Genomic DNA, 16,550 nt, shown 5'->3' on the forward strand with positions numbered 1-16,550 from the left:
CCGGGGGGCGTGTCCCGGCGGGGAGGCCCCGCCCCGCGCGCGCCGGCGCGGCGGCGCCTTCAAGGCCCGGCCCGTCCGACGTGGCAGCGCCTGCACCGAGCGCGGCCCGGCCCCGCCACCGCCCCGCCCGCCCCGAGCCAGCCCGGGCCCCGCCATGGGCCACAACGACATTATGAACACCGCCGAGGACTTCGCCGACCAGGTGCGTGCCCGCCCGCCTTTCCTCCCCCCCACCCCGCGCCCGCCCGGCGGCCTTTGTGCGCCGGGGCCACGCTGAGGGGCCCGGCTGAGGCAGGCCGGGATGGCGGCGGGGTCGCTGCCGCCTCGGGGCCGCGCTGTGGCGGGGCGGTGGGTTTGTGGAATGATAGAGCCATGGAGTGGTTTGGGCTGGGAGGGGTCCTAAAGGTCGTCTCGTTCAACCCGTGCCATGGGCAGGGACACCTTCCAGCAGCCCAGGTTGCTCCAAGCCCCGTCCAGCCTGGCCTTGGGCACTGCCAGGGATCCAGGGGCAGCCGCAGCTTCTGCGGGCACCCTGTGCCAGGGCCTCAATACCCAGCCTAAGTTTCCTCTCTTTCTATTTGTAGCCATTCTACTCTTCCTTCTCACCCCCTGCTTCTGGAAGTAGTCTGTTTCTGTCTTTCCTGCAAGTTTCCTGTAAGTTGTCTCCCAGGGCAGCCCGGGCCCGGCTCCCAGCGCCGCAGGCCCAGCGGCCGCCCCTGCCCTGGGGTGAGCTCCCGAGCCTCTCGTACAGCGAGTTCTCCTTGGGGACAGCGCTTCTCTCAGGAGAGGTTAAGTGGAAGGAGAGCAGGAGCCGTCCCGGCTGGTGGAGAGGGCACAGAGGGGTGTGGGGAGCCGCTGTGAGCTGGCAGGGATGGGAGAGCGACCGGGTTATCCAACCTGACAGGGTTAGATGGGACGTTAGGGAGAATTTCCTCTCTGTGAGGGTGGGGAGGCCCTGGCACAGGCTGTCCAGAGAAGCTGTGGCAGCCCCTGGATCCCTGGAAGAGTTGAAGGCCAGGTTGGACAGGGCTTGGAGCACACTGGGTTAGTGGAAAGTGTCCCTGCCCATGGCAGGGGTTTGGAACAAGATGAGCTTTAGGGTCTTTCCGACCCAAACCATTCTGTGATTTCATGAAACCCTGATCCATGTCTGGAAGCCCAAACTGGAAAAGGTTGCTCAGCACCGTGGTGCTGTGTTCAGGACTGGGGCAAAAGGAAAACAAACAAGCTGATGTTGTCTTGTAAACCTTCTTACGTTTATTTCAGTGGAGGCCCGAGTGATTTCTCTGTTAAATAGAAGTTTGTGATCTCTTACAATGTCTGACAACAGGAATATTTTGAGTGTAAGTAGCTGCTCTGCTGGGGATGGTGTTGCAAAGATCTTCACAGTCATGGTGATTCATCTAATCGACAATAAGAAGCAGCAAGTAATCATATTCAGCAAATTGGCTGGAAAATCTGATTCTGCCTGGTTCTACAACCACTGTGATTTAGTGTGAGTTGTGTGGTGCACGATAACACGTCACAGCTCTGAGGGGGCTGTGCTGCCTCTGTGTCTTTCACTGATTTCACTGGGAAAACCTGTTCTGCACTTCCTCCCCACCCCCAGATGGAAGAAGGAAAACTCGATTTAGAGACAGATCTTCTTGTGGTGTGTGGAATATTCAGTTGAAGGGATATCTGGATTATCTTGGTCATTCTCTGCTTACCTTGTCCTCTTGCTCCTTTTAGAGGAGAAAGCAAACCATCACTGCAGTGTTCACATTACTTGCCAAAATTTGCAACACTTATCCTGACCTTTTTATAACACCTCTCTATTTATTCCTGTGGGGTTATTTCTAGATGTCCTTAACACCCCTTTTTTCACTCTGCTGAAAGCTCTTTTGTCCAGCTTAAATGTAGTTTGCCTCCTCCTGAAGTGAGTTTTAAATGGAACAAATTTACTTGTGCTTGGCCACATCCTGTTTAAAGATGAGTGCTGTGTTTAAGCTGCAGAATTTAGAGTTTTGCTCCTCTTACCATTAGATTGCAAAAGAATTTTTATGGTGTTCTGAGTAATAACTCCTGTGATAATTCTGCCTGGTAGCTCAAACAGAGCCTTTCAGTGCTGTCTGTGCTGCTAAAGCTCAGTGTCACACCAATGTAGGAGTGACTTGCTAAACACTAACCTTTGGTATATATTGTGAAGTTAACGCTTGGCATTACAGGAGCTGTTAGTTCATCTTGGATTAAAAAAAATACTTGGAATGTTTGGGCTGAAATTGTGTTGAAACTCCCCTGGTGGAGGCTGGACATTGGCTGTTCTGGGAGCTGAGTGCATTCTCAGTGATGTTCTTGCTTTTTCCACTCTCTGTACTAGTGCTCAACACATAATGAGTCTTAATTTCTGTAGCATAAAACCCCTGTGGGAGAATGTTAGAGCTAATTCCATGGCTTATCAGGAAATCCTGAATGTCTCTTACAAAAGCAAGAGTAATCTGTTCCTTAAATTCAAGCAGTAAAGCTTAGCTTTTTTCAGATACTGTAATTTCCCTTTGAATTAACAAATGATGCCCTAGATGCCAAGATACTCAGCAGTAGTAACTGGCTCTTAATCCAGAGGTGAACTAGTGCACTGTCTTACAGGCAGCTAAGCTTGCCAGACAGCCTGTTGTCAGTGAAAGGGCTTGTCCTACTTCTCCAAGGCTACATTCCCATTTTCTCTCTCACCAGCACTTTTGTCATTGAACTGGGGAGCTGAACTGGCAGGAGAAAAAAATTGAGATTTTTTTTTTTACTTGGTTCAGTTATCTCCATGTTTAGGTCGAGTGAGGTGCAATACTGGGGGTGAGATTGCTGGTAATAGGCTGCTCTGAGCTGTAAAGAATTGCAGTGGAGGGGACACCAACACCAGCCCAGTGTTGCTAACTCAATAATTTACATACTCAGAAATTAAGCCCATTTTTAGTGGTTTTTGTTAAAACATTACTTGGCACCCCCTTCAGTGCAGCCACCAAGTACTGAAAATAGCTGTAACTGAGGCCTGCACAGAGTGTTTAGGACTGTCTCTCCTTGTAATCCCTTCCTAAGAGGGAGCAGATCTCAGGCAACTTTCCTAGTGTCTGTAATAATCTTTAGGAATAAATCCTTAGGAATGTGGGTGCTTGGTATTTCTGCTGTTCAAAACAAGATTCATGAACAAAAATGCGAGGAGACTATTGAGTCATTGCACAGCAGTGAGAGGGCTGCAGGGAGAGCCAGACTGGGGGAGTTTATTTAGTTTTCCAAGATAAATGCTGATGTATCTTGTCCAGATAATTCTGATACAGAATCACAGAACCATTTGGGTTGGAAGGGACCTTAAAGCCCATCTTGTTCCAAACCCTTGCCACGGGCAGGAACCTTCCGCTATCCCAGGTTATCCAAGCCCTGTCCAACCTGGCCTTGGACACTTCCAGGGATGGGGCAGCCACAACTTCTCTGGGCAACCAGTGCCAGGGCCTCCCCACCCTCACAGGGATGAATTTCTCTCTAATTTCTAGCTTACCTTTCAGTTTCAACCCATTATTTCTTGTCCTTGATATCCTAATTTCCAGAAAATGGGAGGGAGAAGAAAACATTTCATTGTTAGTCTGAACTTTGTCAGTTAGACTAAAAAAAACTGAATTTGGAATTATTCTCTAGAACTTTATCATGGCAGAGCACTGATTGTTTATCATTATAAGCCAAATAGCCTATTCTGGTTAGGCTGAGGAAAAAATTTCCCATGAAGAATGATAGTAAAATGCAATAAATTACTAAAAGTACCATTTTAAAGGTTTCATTAATAAATAGCCTTTTGGAAAAGTGAATTGGTATAAAGCACACTTTGGAAGGGAAAACCATTGAGAAATCTTCCTGCAATTAAAAACCTAATTAATATTGCTGGCAATGCTCTAGTGGGTCAGAGCCCTCTTCCTGCCTTTGGAAATCAATGGGAAAGCCTGTTCCCAGTTTTTTACAGTACTTTGTAGGCACTGGGCTAATGAATGTGATGGGTTTTGCTGTCCCTATGATTTTGGGGTGGGATCTCTTTGAGTGAATGTATCCAAGCTGGTGAAAGAAAGTGATTTTTTTTTTTCTCTGTGGATTGAGCATCCTTTTCCAGGAATGATCAGTGGTGTCCCAGGCTGCTGGAGGAATTTGTTCTCCCAGAACAAAGCGATCCCTTAAAAGTGTTCAAGATATTTGGGATATGCCTTATCAGAAGCTCTAGACTAATAATGCTGTGCAGCTCAGGAGGGTTTCTGTATAGATGAGCAGTGGGCTGTTCCTCACCATAATCAAAACTTCCCTGATCCAAGAATACACAGGAAAAGGCTTTGTGCCTGGACAGAACATACCTGCAAAAATTCCCAACTCATGTCCATTTATTGGACTTAAAATACCTGTGATTGTACCATGGTATATACACTTTTATCAAAATAGAGTGGACTTTCAGCAAATGTGAAACTGCTGGAGGTTGGGTCCAAGTGAATCACTTTATGGCCTCTCTTTTGGTCAGGCCTTTATGGGTTTGAAAATTTCAGTCCTCCTTTAGAAAAATGGGGGTTTGAGCAGAGCTTTGATTAAGGGATCTCTGGATCTCCGTGTACATCTTTGGTTGTTAAACTTAAAGGAGCATTTAAATCTATCTTTGCCTTTCTAATCCCATTAGAGGGGGAAGTGGCAACACAAAGCCCCTTTGGCATATGTCAGTGACTTGGCTACCAAGACAGAACCAGCTGTTCTTTAAAATAGTTTTATTTGTAATTTTCTTGTCTTTTCTCATGATGTTTCACCTCTTCCAAGGAGACAGGACATGTGGAGAGCAGTTGATGCAAAGCCAGAGCAGAAAAAGCCCTGCAGTTATTTGATGTTGTGAGTTTAATGCTGCCACCTTCATCAGTGGATTTGGATGTCTTGTGCTCAGTGCAGGGTGTGTTTCAGATCCCATTTCTTAGCTGCAGATACCAAAGTGCAATATTCCCATGTGTGCCACTTTATCTGTGTGAATCTTAAAGGAAGTGGGCTCAGGGTGCAGCTTTTGAGCCACACAGTGCTGGTGCTGTGCAGGGCCAAACCCAGGGTGACTGGTGCTATTCATTGAGTCCCACTGCTGGAGCTCTCACGTTTCTTGTCATTTATTCCATCTTTAGTTAAATTACTCGAGTGATTTACCGATCCTGTAATTGTGAGATCACTTGATGCCTGTTACATTCTCTTCCTGTAGTCATGGTGTAGTTGTTCTCTTCCTTTCTCTCTGGATCTCCTGGTTCCTTTGGCTTGGCTTTTTGTTCCCACAGGCTGTTTCTGAAGCTTGCTGTGTACAGGAGGTTCAATTTGAGTGCAGCTCCAGGAGCTGTAGGTGCCCAGGGGTGATGTGTGTGCTGTGAGGTTGCTTAGCACTGGAGCTGCCATGGGCTGCAGCCTCTCTGACTTGTCTGGAGCCCATTGGATGTGTGCACTCGTGTTTAATGGCCAGTGTTAAATTCCCTCTGTGTGCCAAGAGAACAGGTAAATGTTAAATGTCTTCTTGGATCCTTCAACTGTGCTGTTCGTGGCTCCAGGGAAGGGGAAAATGAGGTCAGCTCCCACTTCTAAACAGCAAAGATGAGGCTTGGAGGAAGATGTTCTCTACTACTTGCTGATTTTTTTCAGCCTTTCCACAACACTGTTTTTATCCTTTCCTTACAGATACCCAGCACTTGTCGTCTTTCATTTCTTTCTAGACCAAAGTTGCTTGTTCTGTATCTTACAAATGACTTCTGGTTTGTAAGAACTTTATTCTTAGTATTCCTCAGCAAGTTTCCTCAACCTCACAGTGAAACCCAGGAGGGAGGAAAGCTCTAAACCAAGATGTGTGTCTCATTTAGTGAGTGACAAAGATCAGAAATTCTCTTCTGACTCATTCATCCAACTGTTGACATGGCTTTAAAAAGCCTGAAGTGGCAGCCTTCAGGAGGCAGAGTACAGCTGCACTTAAAATGCACTTGATTATGGTGAATTTTGACCCTTAGACTCTGGATACAGGCAGTACAGCAGTGCAGTTTGTTCCAATATTAACTATTTAATTGACTATTAAGGATGTTTGCTTTTTTTTTTTTTTTCCTTGTGATAATCTGTAGTTGCACAGTGAGCTAGGCTTGTCATTTGCATAGCCTTTAGTATTGACTGATTGCTGCTGGCAGGAATAAACTGTCAGAAGTGGCTTTTGTCTCCTTCCTGCTGGAAGTCTCAACTAAGTAATAACCAGTGCTGCCTAGAAAATAGGATGACAGTTAAACACTTGTCCTAACCCACTCCACAGCCCTATAGAACATGACCCCATAGACTCTGGCAATTCTGTGTTTGTTCTTGTAATTGTAGAGCAAACTGATCCAGGAGCCTGCAAGATGAAGGTGGCCCAGATATGTCTTCCATTCCCAAAAACTAAAGCTCAGTACCTGTTGCATGATGATATCATTTCCTTTTAACCACTTGCACTGAACTGTGGCTATAAACCTCTGTTTCCTTTCTGTAGAAGATGCTCCTTTGAATGGAAGTAAAAACCTGCCTAGAGAGGACAGAGGGTGCAGTTCCACGCAGTGGAAGCTAAGATCAGTACATGTGCTTTGTTTGCACTGAGCTGTTGGAGGGAACGAGCTTGGCAAACAATTTAATAATGTTTTTTAATTTGTACAGAACTTGTCTTCTGTCAGCCTGGCTCCCTGAATCCGGGTTGTTCCAGGGTGCTGAGTGCCTGAGCACATGGGTGGGAGCAGGATTGCCCTTTCAGCTCTGGGCTATCTGATAGCTGAGCTGTAACATGAAACCCTGAGATAGAGAAACTAAAAACCAAGGTCAGCCTTCATTAGCGAGAGCTCCATCAAGGCACAGTTCCTGTTACACAGAAATGTGCTGCTGGATTCTGCTTTTTTCCAGCTCCTAGTCCAGTGGAGAATGACAACAGGTTTCCCCTGCTGCTCTCAGTGGGTGAAGAAGCATTTCACTAAATCAAAGTCCCAGTTTCTCTCTGGATGTTGGTGACCCTGAGTGCATGAGAGCTGCTGACCTCAGTCTGCAGAGAGCAGGGCTATGTTATCCCTGCAGTGTCCCTTTCCCTGCCTCCCCTGCTAATGCCCTGTGTGCCCCTGCAGTTCCTGAGGGTGACCAAGCAGTACCTGCCCCACGTGGCCCGGCTGTGCCTGATCAGCACCTTCCTGGAGGATGGCATCCGCATGTGGTTCCAGTGGAGTGAACAGAGGGACTACATCGATGGCACGTGGAACTGTGGCTACTTCCTGGCCTCCATCTTTGTGTTCCTAAACCTCTTCGGGCAGCTGAGTAAGTGGCTCTGGGGCTGTTCAAGTGCAGGCAGAGCACTCCAGCGTGGCTGCAGCCCTGTGAATCATGGCAGCGTGGGATGCCTCAGTGATTTCCTGATAGCTCCTGACAGCTCAGAACTGATGGTACTACATGGGCTGAATGAAAAGAACTCTGAATTGACCTGCTTCAGCCTTTCCTGGAAGCAGCTGTAGACAGTTCCTTGTGACACACTGCCTCCGAGTCAGAGATGCCAAGAATCCATCAGGACAATCTGGTTTCAGTTCTGTACATGTATCCATAACTACAAACCACACCCAGAGTTCTTTAAACTAAATACTCCTGTTCTCTTAAACGGGGCAATGTTGAGACTTTCTCAGCCTCCTGTTTTTATGGGCATTCATCTCCAAGGCAAATTCTTACCCAGGAGAGGGTGCATTTAGCCTGAGTGAGGTGCTTGTGTCAGAAATATTTCCAAAGCCCAGGAATCAAAATAATCCCAGAAGGAGTGCTCAATGCTATGTGTATGCTGGGTGGGCTCAAGCTGTCAGAAACAGAGAGAGGAAAAATCCTGTTATGTTATGTCCCTGATTTACTGTTCCTGATTGCCAATTCCTTATCTTGTGTCTGGATTTAGATTTTTTGCCCTCACTGTTTTGTGTAGGGTTACCTTAATTTAATGCAATTGCCAGTCCTCATGTCAAAGTGACAAAGGCTGTCAGTGCTTTCTGATGGAAGACTTTAGAAACGTTCTGGGTTTTATCCTTTCAAGGAAAAGGAATATAGCATGATGGCCCTAACGGTTATCTCATGAAAGAAAAACTAAAATCCAAGTTAGCATTCCTGCAGGAGCTTTTCCAAGTGTAACTGTGTTCAATTTCCCCAACTCAGGTGGCTGTATCCTGGTGCTGAGTAGGAACTTTGTGCAATATGCCTGCTTTGGACTGTTTGGAATTATAGCATTACAGGTAGGAGGCTTAAATCTTCATCCCTTCTAAATTGTACCTTTCAAATCTCTCTTAGCCCCAGTACTCCCAACATGTTTAAATATAACTTGCAACCCTGGAATTTTTCTCCACCCTGGCTTAGTGCCAGTCCTTGATGGCATTGAACTATTTTGCTGCTTCTGTTCTCCTGATGTGCCCAATAGATGTAATTGCAATTAGTCAGCTTGGAGACATTCATTCAATACTTGACCTTGACCAATTTAGCAGAAGTAACTGGCAATTTACCTGGATGCCAGTTAATGAGCCAAATGTGGATCTTGCAGTTGCTTTGGCCTTTAGCTGTGTTCCCATCACAAAGGATCCTATCTAGTAGCATTCTTCCCCTACAAAACCAGAGAATTTTGGGGGCCCTAAAGCACAAATCAAATTCTGGCTTCCCTTCCCTGTGTTACACAGACTCGCTGGACCACACTGCTGTAATTACCTTGTTTCCCTCACTATATTGTATTTATAATCAAATTCTGCTGTGGCTGGTACAGACTTGAGATTGTAACAGAAATTCAGAGCTTCAGTGTAATTTATATGGTGTTTTAACTTCTTTTATTCTTTGCCTAGACTATTGCATACAGCATTCTATGGGACCTGAAGTTCTTGATGAGGTATGCCTGCTTCTGGAAGTTTTTATGGAAACAGAATGAAAACTGACACTTGGTGGCAGAGGAAATGACAATTGTACATAGTATTTACTAGAAAGATTTTACAAGTGATGCATTTACATTAAAGAAGAAATGACAGCTCCTGAAAAAAACTGGAGAGTCTGTGTTAAACTGTAGGCAGCAGGCTCGGGAAGGGAAAGACTAATTCTAACCCACTAGGATCCAAGTGCTTCTGCTGCTAACCTGGCTAAGAGTTCAAACAACTGTCTACACTTGATCAGAGTTGCTTTGATTTCCTAAATGGCTAAAAGAGCAACTCTGCTTCTGCATGACTGAAGCCATTTTCTGAGAAAACTACAGCATGCGGCCACTGGAGTGGTTTCTGGGATTTTGAACCTCTTAACACCTTCCCTAAGGAGAAGACAAGTTTATAAACCTGAGCTTTCCTGTCAGGCCCTGAGTGAGGGCTGGCTGTTGCCTTTCCACCCCTCTGAGGGGAGGCCAGCACAAGAGCTACACTCTAGGCTTACTACTGCCCTGTCAATGTGTAACTTTTCAGCAGTGCTGCTGCTCTGTTTTCTCAAAGCAACCTCTGAACTACTTTGGCATATATGGCTAAACCTGAGGTACAGAATAACTTGAACACAACGAAATTTGTGTTGTGGCAGCCCCTGAAGCAACTGTGCCTGAGTGGTGGGTGCTGGAGTTCCCTGGCAGGCTGTGTTCCCACAAATCCTGGGTGTGTCAGTGCTGCTGGGGCTGGGAAGTCTAACACAGACCAACACATCCCGTGGTGCAGAGCAAGTCACTCCCCACTCTCACATAGAGAGGATCCTTACTGAAATTGTCAGATAAGATTTTACAGGTATAGATCAGTGCAAGCTGTACTAAACTGCCTTTTTTTTTTCCTTTTCCTTCTTCCCCATTTGTGTAGGAATCTTGCCCTTGGGGGAGGCTTGCTGCTGCTTCTGGCTGAGTCCCGCTCGGAGGGGAAGAGCATGTTTGCTGGTGTCCCCACCATGAGGGAGAGCTCCCCAAAGCAGTACATGCAGCTGGGGGGACGTGTGCTGCTCGTCCTCATGTTCATGACACTGCTACACTTTGACATGAACTTCTTTTCTGTAAGTATCCCATCATTAAAGTAAGAGTTGAGCAACTAGAATGTAGCACCAGTGCCCAGGTGGGCTGCAGGATCTGCCCAATGCTATTGAAATCTATAAGTAAAATTAATACTTTAGAAAATGTTACTAGGTTATCTATGCCATGACTACTGATCTTATCCAAGCTCTGCTCTGATGTTGGTGTATCTGCTTAAGAACTGTGTAAGTAAATGGCTTTTTCATGGCTTTTTTCCTTGCAGATTCTGCAGAACATTGTGGGCACAGCCCTGATTATCTTGGTGGCAATTGGCTTCAAGACTAAGCTGGCTGCCTTGACTCTGGTCATCTGGCTGTTTGGCATCAACATCTACTTCAATGCCTTCTGGACCGTCCCAGCCTACAAGCCCATGCATGACTTCCTCAAATACGATTTCTTCCAGACCATGTCTGTCATTGGAGGGCTCCTCCTCGTGGTTGCACTGGGTCCTGGTGGAGTCTCCATGGATGAGAAGAAAAAAGAGTGGTAACAGGAATAGCAACACTTCTTGGGACATACTGTACTAAGTCCAGAACTGATTCTCTATGGATTCAACAAAAACTGCCAGCATTTTACACGTACATGCCCCCTTCCTATAAAAGGCACAGATGTTTTGAATTTGATTTACTGTGGCACCAGTAATACAATAGATAAAATCCAATTTCTTCAAGGAATGTTGCCTAGGCTTATTCTAACTTCCTAGATTTGGAACTAACCCAAGGAACCTGCATTTTGCTGATGCTTCAGTGAATTGCAGTAAAACAGTTGCTGTCTGGAATGTCAGCAGTGTCTTAAAATTTGCAGAAAGGTGAGCAGATACAGCTGGATCATTCAGTGTGGTGTTGGGTTGTAGCTATAACTAAAAAAGTGGATCCCCTTTCTTGCCCTTCTCAAAATTGTCTTGTGCATAAGGAGTTCCATGGCTGGTTATAGCATTGCTTATCAAGGTGGAAAGCAGCATCAAAGAAAACCTAGAAAATCACTGTTATTTTGCTGCTCAGAGGCCTGTAATTTCCTTTTGTTCAGCAGGGAAGGGTCTTTCCTGCTCCAGAACAGAAGGCAAAAAGAAAACCCTGGAAGTAGTTGTACCCCTTTCTGGGTAAGAAAAGGGAGAGGATTTTCTAACATGTCCCAGTTCTGCCCTTGAGGGGAACAAGGGGAAATCCTGTATTGTTAATCATGAATCCTGTATTGCTAATCAGATTTAAAGGAAGTGGGGGAGATAATCCTGAAGAGACAGAATGTTAGATTCTGTGAAAATTCTGTGCCAAAAGAATTCTTTATTCTGCATTCTTTCCCCAAAAGTTGCCCCTCCTGAATTCCCAAGAAGGGAGCCAAGTTGTGCTGCAGGTTCCATAATAAAAGCTCCTTTCTGCTATTAACCAGCTTCCATCCATATATGCCCCAAATTCATATTTGAATTGCAGGTTAATGGTGAAAATGTCTTGAGAATTACAGAAACTCCCCTTTTCTGTGCACTCAGTACTTGCCAGATGAGAGCAGTCAATCTCCTAATCTGTAGTCTTTGCTTCTTAGATTCACTTGTCAGTCTCTGGCTGTAAGAGTCCCAGCTGACTGAAGAGCTGGGCTGCTGAGCTCTGCAGGACAGCCCCTCCTGTGCCACCTCAGAGCACACTGAGCTGTGCAGGGTGGAAACGTGGAAGTGTGGCCCCTGTTGCTAGCTCTGCAAACGGTTACAGCTGAGGAATGTGAGTGCAAAGCCTGGGCAGCGGAGAAGCAGCCAGGGATGGACCTTCCCTGGGAGGAACTCGGGAGGGTGAGGAGAGGAAGGCCCTGTTTGGCTTCTCAGTGCCACGACCTCTGTGCCATGACCATGCTTAGTGCTGCTCAGGGGAGGCCTTTTGTCCTCTCTTAGTCAACTAGGTGTGAACGTGATTCACTAGATTGTGGAGGAATTCTAGACAGCATGAGCCCTACCAGCTTCCTACCATTACACTGATTCCTTGCTCTGTTGCCTCCCCTGAGGAAGATGCTCAGCTCTTTGTTCAAGGAGGAATTCAGCTGAACATCTCCAGTGGGAGCTGTTCCCCAGGGTCTCCTGATAAGGACACTCACCTGGACAGTTCAGTTAAACAGTTGCTTTTTCGGAGAGAAAACTGGGCTGAAAGAACTAATGAAAACTAGAAGAGCACTGTTGAAAATTAAACCAGTGATCTCATCATCTTAAGGGGATAATGGCCTCTGTAAGGGCAAGATGTGCTGCTGCTGGAGGAAGCCATTTGCTATCCCAGAATAGTTAGGGTTGGAAGGGACCTATGGAGAGCATCTAATCCAACCCCCATGTCCAGACTGCTGGGAGGGGAATTCAGCATTAAGGTCAGGTCACTGATAGCTTTCTTTTCAAGGAAGTTTTGCAAGAGAAGTCTTCACCTCAAGTGTTCCATGTGCCTGACTCTTCCTAGCTAAACAAACTGGTCCTTTCAGTCACAGATCTGCAGCACAGGAGGCTTTCACTGTTTCACTGCAGGTCTTAAAACGGTTCTAGACTGATCAAGGCAGCCACTCTCAGATACCTGAACTGCTGTTGATGTTCATAGTATTTATAAATGACAGAAACTACTCCTGCAAGTAGCCCCTTGTCTTTCTCAACTTCCTTGTGTCCTGTGTAACTAAGGAGCTGGATTACAGACTAGTCTGAAATATTGACCAGTTTCCTCTGCGAAAATCAAGTCCCCTTTCCAACAAAAGATCCTAGAAAAGGAACTGTTGCTGTCCCCTGCAGCAGGAATACTTCAGTATTCCAGGGGCACAGTTAGGTGGAGGGCATTATCAGATACTTCTAGGCAGCACAATGTGCAGACTTATTAACTGTGAGTCCTGATGCAGAAGATTCTGGTTTCCTACATACACTGCTGTACTTGTGCATCTCCCAGAAATTCAGTGACCTCTCCCCATGGCTGAGAAGCTCTCACAAGCAGGATGTCAGCTACCAATTGGCTCTGCAAAGTGTTCTGGAATTTATTCTGAATATATTTTTGCTTTCTATGTGGAAAAAAAAAAGTATAAATTCTCATTTTATGCTGTATTTTGTACCTTAGTTGTGTTTGAAAATGTTTTGATTTTTGAAAACAATCAAAATAAAACAATGGCATCTTTGTATCCACTTGGCGTGTGTGGCTGGTGATGCTCCACCGCTGAGCTTCTGTGCTTTTCTGCCTAACAAAAACCAGCTTTCTGGAAAAAAATGAGCTCTCTGGACTTAACTGCAGCAGACATCCTTCCCTCAGTGTGATGCTGGCTTGAAGCTCTTGGAATGCAACTTAATTCCACCCCATTATTCCCCTCCACACCTGTAACAGTTAACTGGAATGGGCAGACACTTCATCCTGGGCTCCCACTGGAACTGTTACACAACAGGCTTCAGTCCAGGTATTTATCATAGAATTTATTTCCCATTGATTGCTTTCTTGAAGTTTTTGGGTTTTCGATGATGGCTCTTGAATTTCTTCTTTAAAGGACCTGTCTGTTTCTGTAGAGAAAAAAAAAGTTAATCAGCTTATTTCCAACATCCAGATCAAGCCTTGCCTGAGACAGCTTAAACAAAAACTGAGTGTGATCTCCTTCAACAGCCAGAATGAGCCCAAGTCTCTCATGGAGCCAGGATCCTGCAGCTCAGCAGCCCTTTCTGATGGTTTCATTAGGTACAAACTGACAGGCTCCCTGCAGCAATGAATCCAAACTTTATCCAGCCCTAACTTTCTAGTTTGAACCATTTAAAATGTAATGCAGTGCCTTGAAAGTGGCAGAAAAATGGTCTAGAGGGACTTTGTGACTGCCAAACAGTTTAATTTTTTTGTGTATTTGGAGAACAATTACAGTACCCACAGGACACACATCAGCTTTCCTTCTACGATGGTGTGGGGCAGGATCCCACCCTAGATGAGCTCCTTGTACAGGCAGGAACATCCCTCACTACCCCAGCAAGGATAAATATTGCCTGGGAGGAATTCACACCTTGGGATGCAAGTCACTGTCTGGCACACAGGGAAAAATCTATTCTGAACAGCTTTGCACCTTCTGCTGGTTCCCAGGCAGGAATAGCTGGCACACCTACGGGCTGGGATCCCAGCTGCACAGCCCCTGCTGCTGCAGGCAGTGGGATGGCTCCCACCTTTCCTCTCTTGCCAGCTGCTCTGCTGCCGTCCCTCCTTGCCCCGTGCTCTCCGTTCTGCTTGGCCCCGTCCTCCTCGCTGTCTGTCACAAAGTCATCGCTGCCCTTTGTGGTCTCTGGAGCTGATGGGTTTTTTTCTGGGAAGAGCGCAGCTAGAAAAGATTCAGCTCAAAATCAGTTCCCTGTGCACACAGGCTCTGCCTCCCCTCGCTTTGCTTTAAAGCTGCTACCAGTCACCACGTGGCACTACTAAAATACTTGGGAAATAAACACACTGGTGTTTTATTGGAAATGTGCCTTGGTGCTCTTTCTCTTCCCATTCTGGGAATGTCAGCACAGGTGGTGCCACGTGTTACACCTCTGCTCCTGCAGCAAGATGGATTTGCACCTCCAGATCTAAGTAAGCAGAACAGCCTGACCACCTTCTGTCAAGGATTTGCTGAGAAAACAAGGAAAGTGCAGATTCCTAAAACAGCAAATCCCAGCAGATCTTGTATCCCTTCCACCACACCTTGCATGATCCAACTCGTTATTAGCATTAACTGTTTCTTATTTGGTGGTGGTAAGCTTTTCCAAAACCCAAGGACTCCCAGCTGGATGAAGTCGGTGCCTCTGGCACACCAGCATCAGGCAGCAGTGTAAAGAAACCAGGAGACAATTAACCAAGCAACTCCCTTGAGGACATGGATGACACCAAGGTTCTCACTCACGTGGGTACAGGTCACTCATGCTGTCATCTGTCTCCTCTCCATCCTCCTCGCTGGACTTTGGCTCCCAGAACTCCTCTTTCCTGTGAGGCTGCCTGCTCCCGTTCGTTTGGTCATCAGGGTGCTGTGCCCGCTGCTTCTTCTGTCTCAGGCAGGCAGGTACATACTCCACTCCTTCCCTCTGGCATTGCTCATCTAAGAGAGAGGGTCAGGCAGCACTGATCAGCTGCCCAGCCCCTGAGTTCTTCCATTCCCAGCTCAAGCTTGTAGGAAATGCAATTCAAAAGTCCAGCATGCTCCAAATATACATCTACAGCAACACTATGGACCAGGGAAGATGTTAACACAGACTGTGCTGGACACATGAATCACACTCCCTGGGGGAGTTTCAGAGCTGATTCTCTTAAGGAAGGATGTTCCAAGGTATTTGCTAGAAGCCAACTGCTCCCTATATCTCAGACCTTCCTAGCTTAGGAGGACCCAGTAACACACTGTTGTCAATTTAAACAAAGCTGTCCCACCCACTTCAGAGATCCACTGGAATCTCAACAGCTTGGGAAAGAAATGCTGCCTGGTACAGCTTCAGAAAAGCTACTTACACGTTTTCAGAGCCTTCTGGTAGCGCTTCCCTTGGACGTGACGCAGGACGTGCTCTGGAAGCTTGTTGATGTGTCTGAGGGTGAGCTTGCAGAACAGCTGGTGTCTGACAGACACAGAAAGGGCGGCAACAGAGTTAAAGTGTGCTGTGACTTCAGAGCTTTTCACCTACAAGCACTGCAAGTTGCTCAAAGTTGATAAATACTTTATAAAGCCTTTCCCAGTCTCCCCAAATCCATAAAGACCTAAGAACTTTGTAAAGCCCAAACACTTTATGTCTGAGATTGAACAAAGTGTAAAGCACAACACAGGAGGGAGAATACGTACAAATTCTTCGTGCTGGGCACAATGTGGGGCTCAAACGTGGCATAGTCGAACTCTCTGGCTGCCTTTATGAGCCGCTGGTACTTCTTGCCGCTGGTGTAAGCCTGCAGCTCCGACAGGCGACAGGGCAGCTCATGTCCCGTCAGCCTGCACCTCACCTGAAAAACACATGAATGGTCAGGAAAGCCAGGGGTTTAGCCCACCGAACCTCACAATCCATTCGGATGGAAAGAACCCCCGAGATCATCGAGTCCCACCTATGGCCGATCCCCACCTTGCCAACCACACCGTGGCACTCAGTGCACGTCCAGTCGTTCTGCAGGCGTGGGGACTCCACCACCTCCCTGGGCAGCCCCTTCCAATGTCTAATCACCCCTCCCGAAGCCATCCCAGGGCTGGGGAGGGCAGGACAGAGCAGCGCTCTGCTCCTCGACCTTCCAGCGCTGGACAAACACCTCGGGCCAGCAGCTCGCTGGGGCCGAGCCCATCGGGTACCACGCGGTGCCGGCCCCATCACGGACCCTCAGGGAGGCGGCCCCATCCCCTCAGGACCCTCACGGCGCCCCCCAGCCCTCACACGGCCGCACCTTGCCCGGCCCCGCGGGGCTGAGCAGCGGGTGCTGCCTCAGGAAGAGCCGCTCCGCCTCGGGCACCTCCGGCACGGCCGCGCCGCCGCCCGGGCCCGGCGCCGCCATCGCGAGGGGCCGGGCCCGGGCGCGTTTCCCGTTCCGGGCCGCGGGCGGGGCGG

The 16,550-nt window shown here is 47.2% G+C and overlaps 2 protein-coding genes across 4 annotated transcripts; one reads left to right on the top strand and one right to left on the bottom strand.

Moving 5' to 3' along the window:
- Positions 1-42: 42 nt before the first annotated feature.
- Positions 43-13,166, top strand: SURF4 (surfeit 4). 3 transcript variants are annotated; one of them, XM_068211140.1, is made up of 7 exons: positions 69-202; positions 1,267-1,343; positions 7,137-7,323; positions 8,194-8,270; positions 8,865-8,908; positions 9,840-10,026; positions 10,266-13,166. In XM_068211140.1, exons 2-7 carry the CDS (start codon positions 1,317-1,319, stop codon positions 10,530-10,532), a joined length of 789 nt encoding a protein of 262 aa, XP_068067241.1. In that variant the 5' UTR covers positions 69-202; positions 1,267-1,316; the 3' UTR covers positions 10,533-13,166. The 3 variants fall into 3 exon arrangements, with proteins under 3 accessions (XP_068067240.1, XP_068067241.1, XP_068067242.1); XM_068211139.1 differs by lacking the exon at positions 1,267-1,343 and having other exon boundaries at positions 43-202; XM_068211141.1 differs by lacking the exons at positions 69-202; positions 1,267-1,343; positions 7,137-7,323 and adding an exon at positions 7,582-7,755.
- On the bottom strand, positions 10,266-16,547 carry SURF2 (surfeit 2). Its single transcript, XM_068211143.1, has 6 exons — positions 16,390-16,547; positions 15,806-15,960; positions 15,481-15,584; positions 14,885-15,076; positions 14,175-14,326; positions 10,266-13,532 (listed from the first exon to the last, which is right to left on the bottom strand). Exons 1-6 carry the CDS (start codon positions 16,495-16,497, stop codon positions 13,449-13,451), a joined length of 795 nt encoding a protein of 264 aa, XP_068067244.1. The 5' UTR covers positions 16,498-16,547; the 3' UTR covers positions 10,266-13,448.
- Between the last annotated feature and the right edge of the window lie 3 nt (positions 16,548-16,550).

The sequence above is a fragment of the Anomalospiza imberbis genome, chromosome 21 (genome assembly GCF_031753505.1).
Source record: "Anomalospiza imberbis isolate Cuckoo-Finch-1a 21T00152 chromosome 21, ASM3175350v1, whole genome shotgun sequence".
In the NCBI taxonomy this organism is placed as follows: Eukaryota; Metazoa; Chordata; class Aves; order Passeriformes; family Viduidae; genus Anomalospiza; species Anomalospiza imberbis.

Coding starts and splice junctions, on each gene's coding strand:
- SURF4 (XM_068211139.1), top strand. CDS start 155: ATGGGCCACAACGACATTATGAACACCGCCGAGGACTTCGCCGACCAG. Junction 7,324..8,193: donor AAACCTCTTCGGGCAGCTGA/GTAAGTGGCTCT, acceptor TCCCCAACTCAG/GTGGCTGTATCCTGGTGCTG. Junction 8,909..9,839: donor GACCTGAAGTTCTTGATGAG/GTATGCCTGCTT, acceptor CCATTTGTGTAG/GAATCTTGCCCTTGGGGGAG.
- SURF2 (XM_068211143.1), bottom strand. CDS start 16,497: ATGGCGGCGCCGGGCCCGGGCGGCGGCGCGGCCGTGCCGGAGGTGCCC. Junction 15,585..15,805: donor GTGCCCAGCACGAAGAATTT/GTACGTATTCTC, acceptor TGTGTCTGTCAG/ACACCAGCTGTTCTGCAAGC. Junction 13,533..14,174: donor CAGCTGGCAAGAGAGGAAAG/GTGGGAGCCATC, acceptor TTTTCTCTACAG/AAACAGACAGGTCCTTTAAA.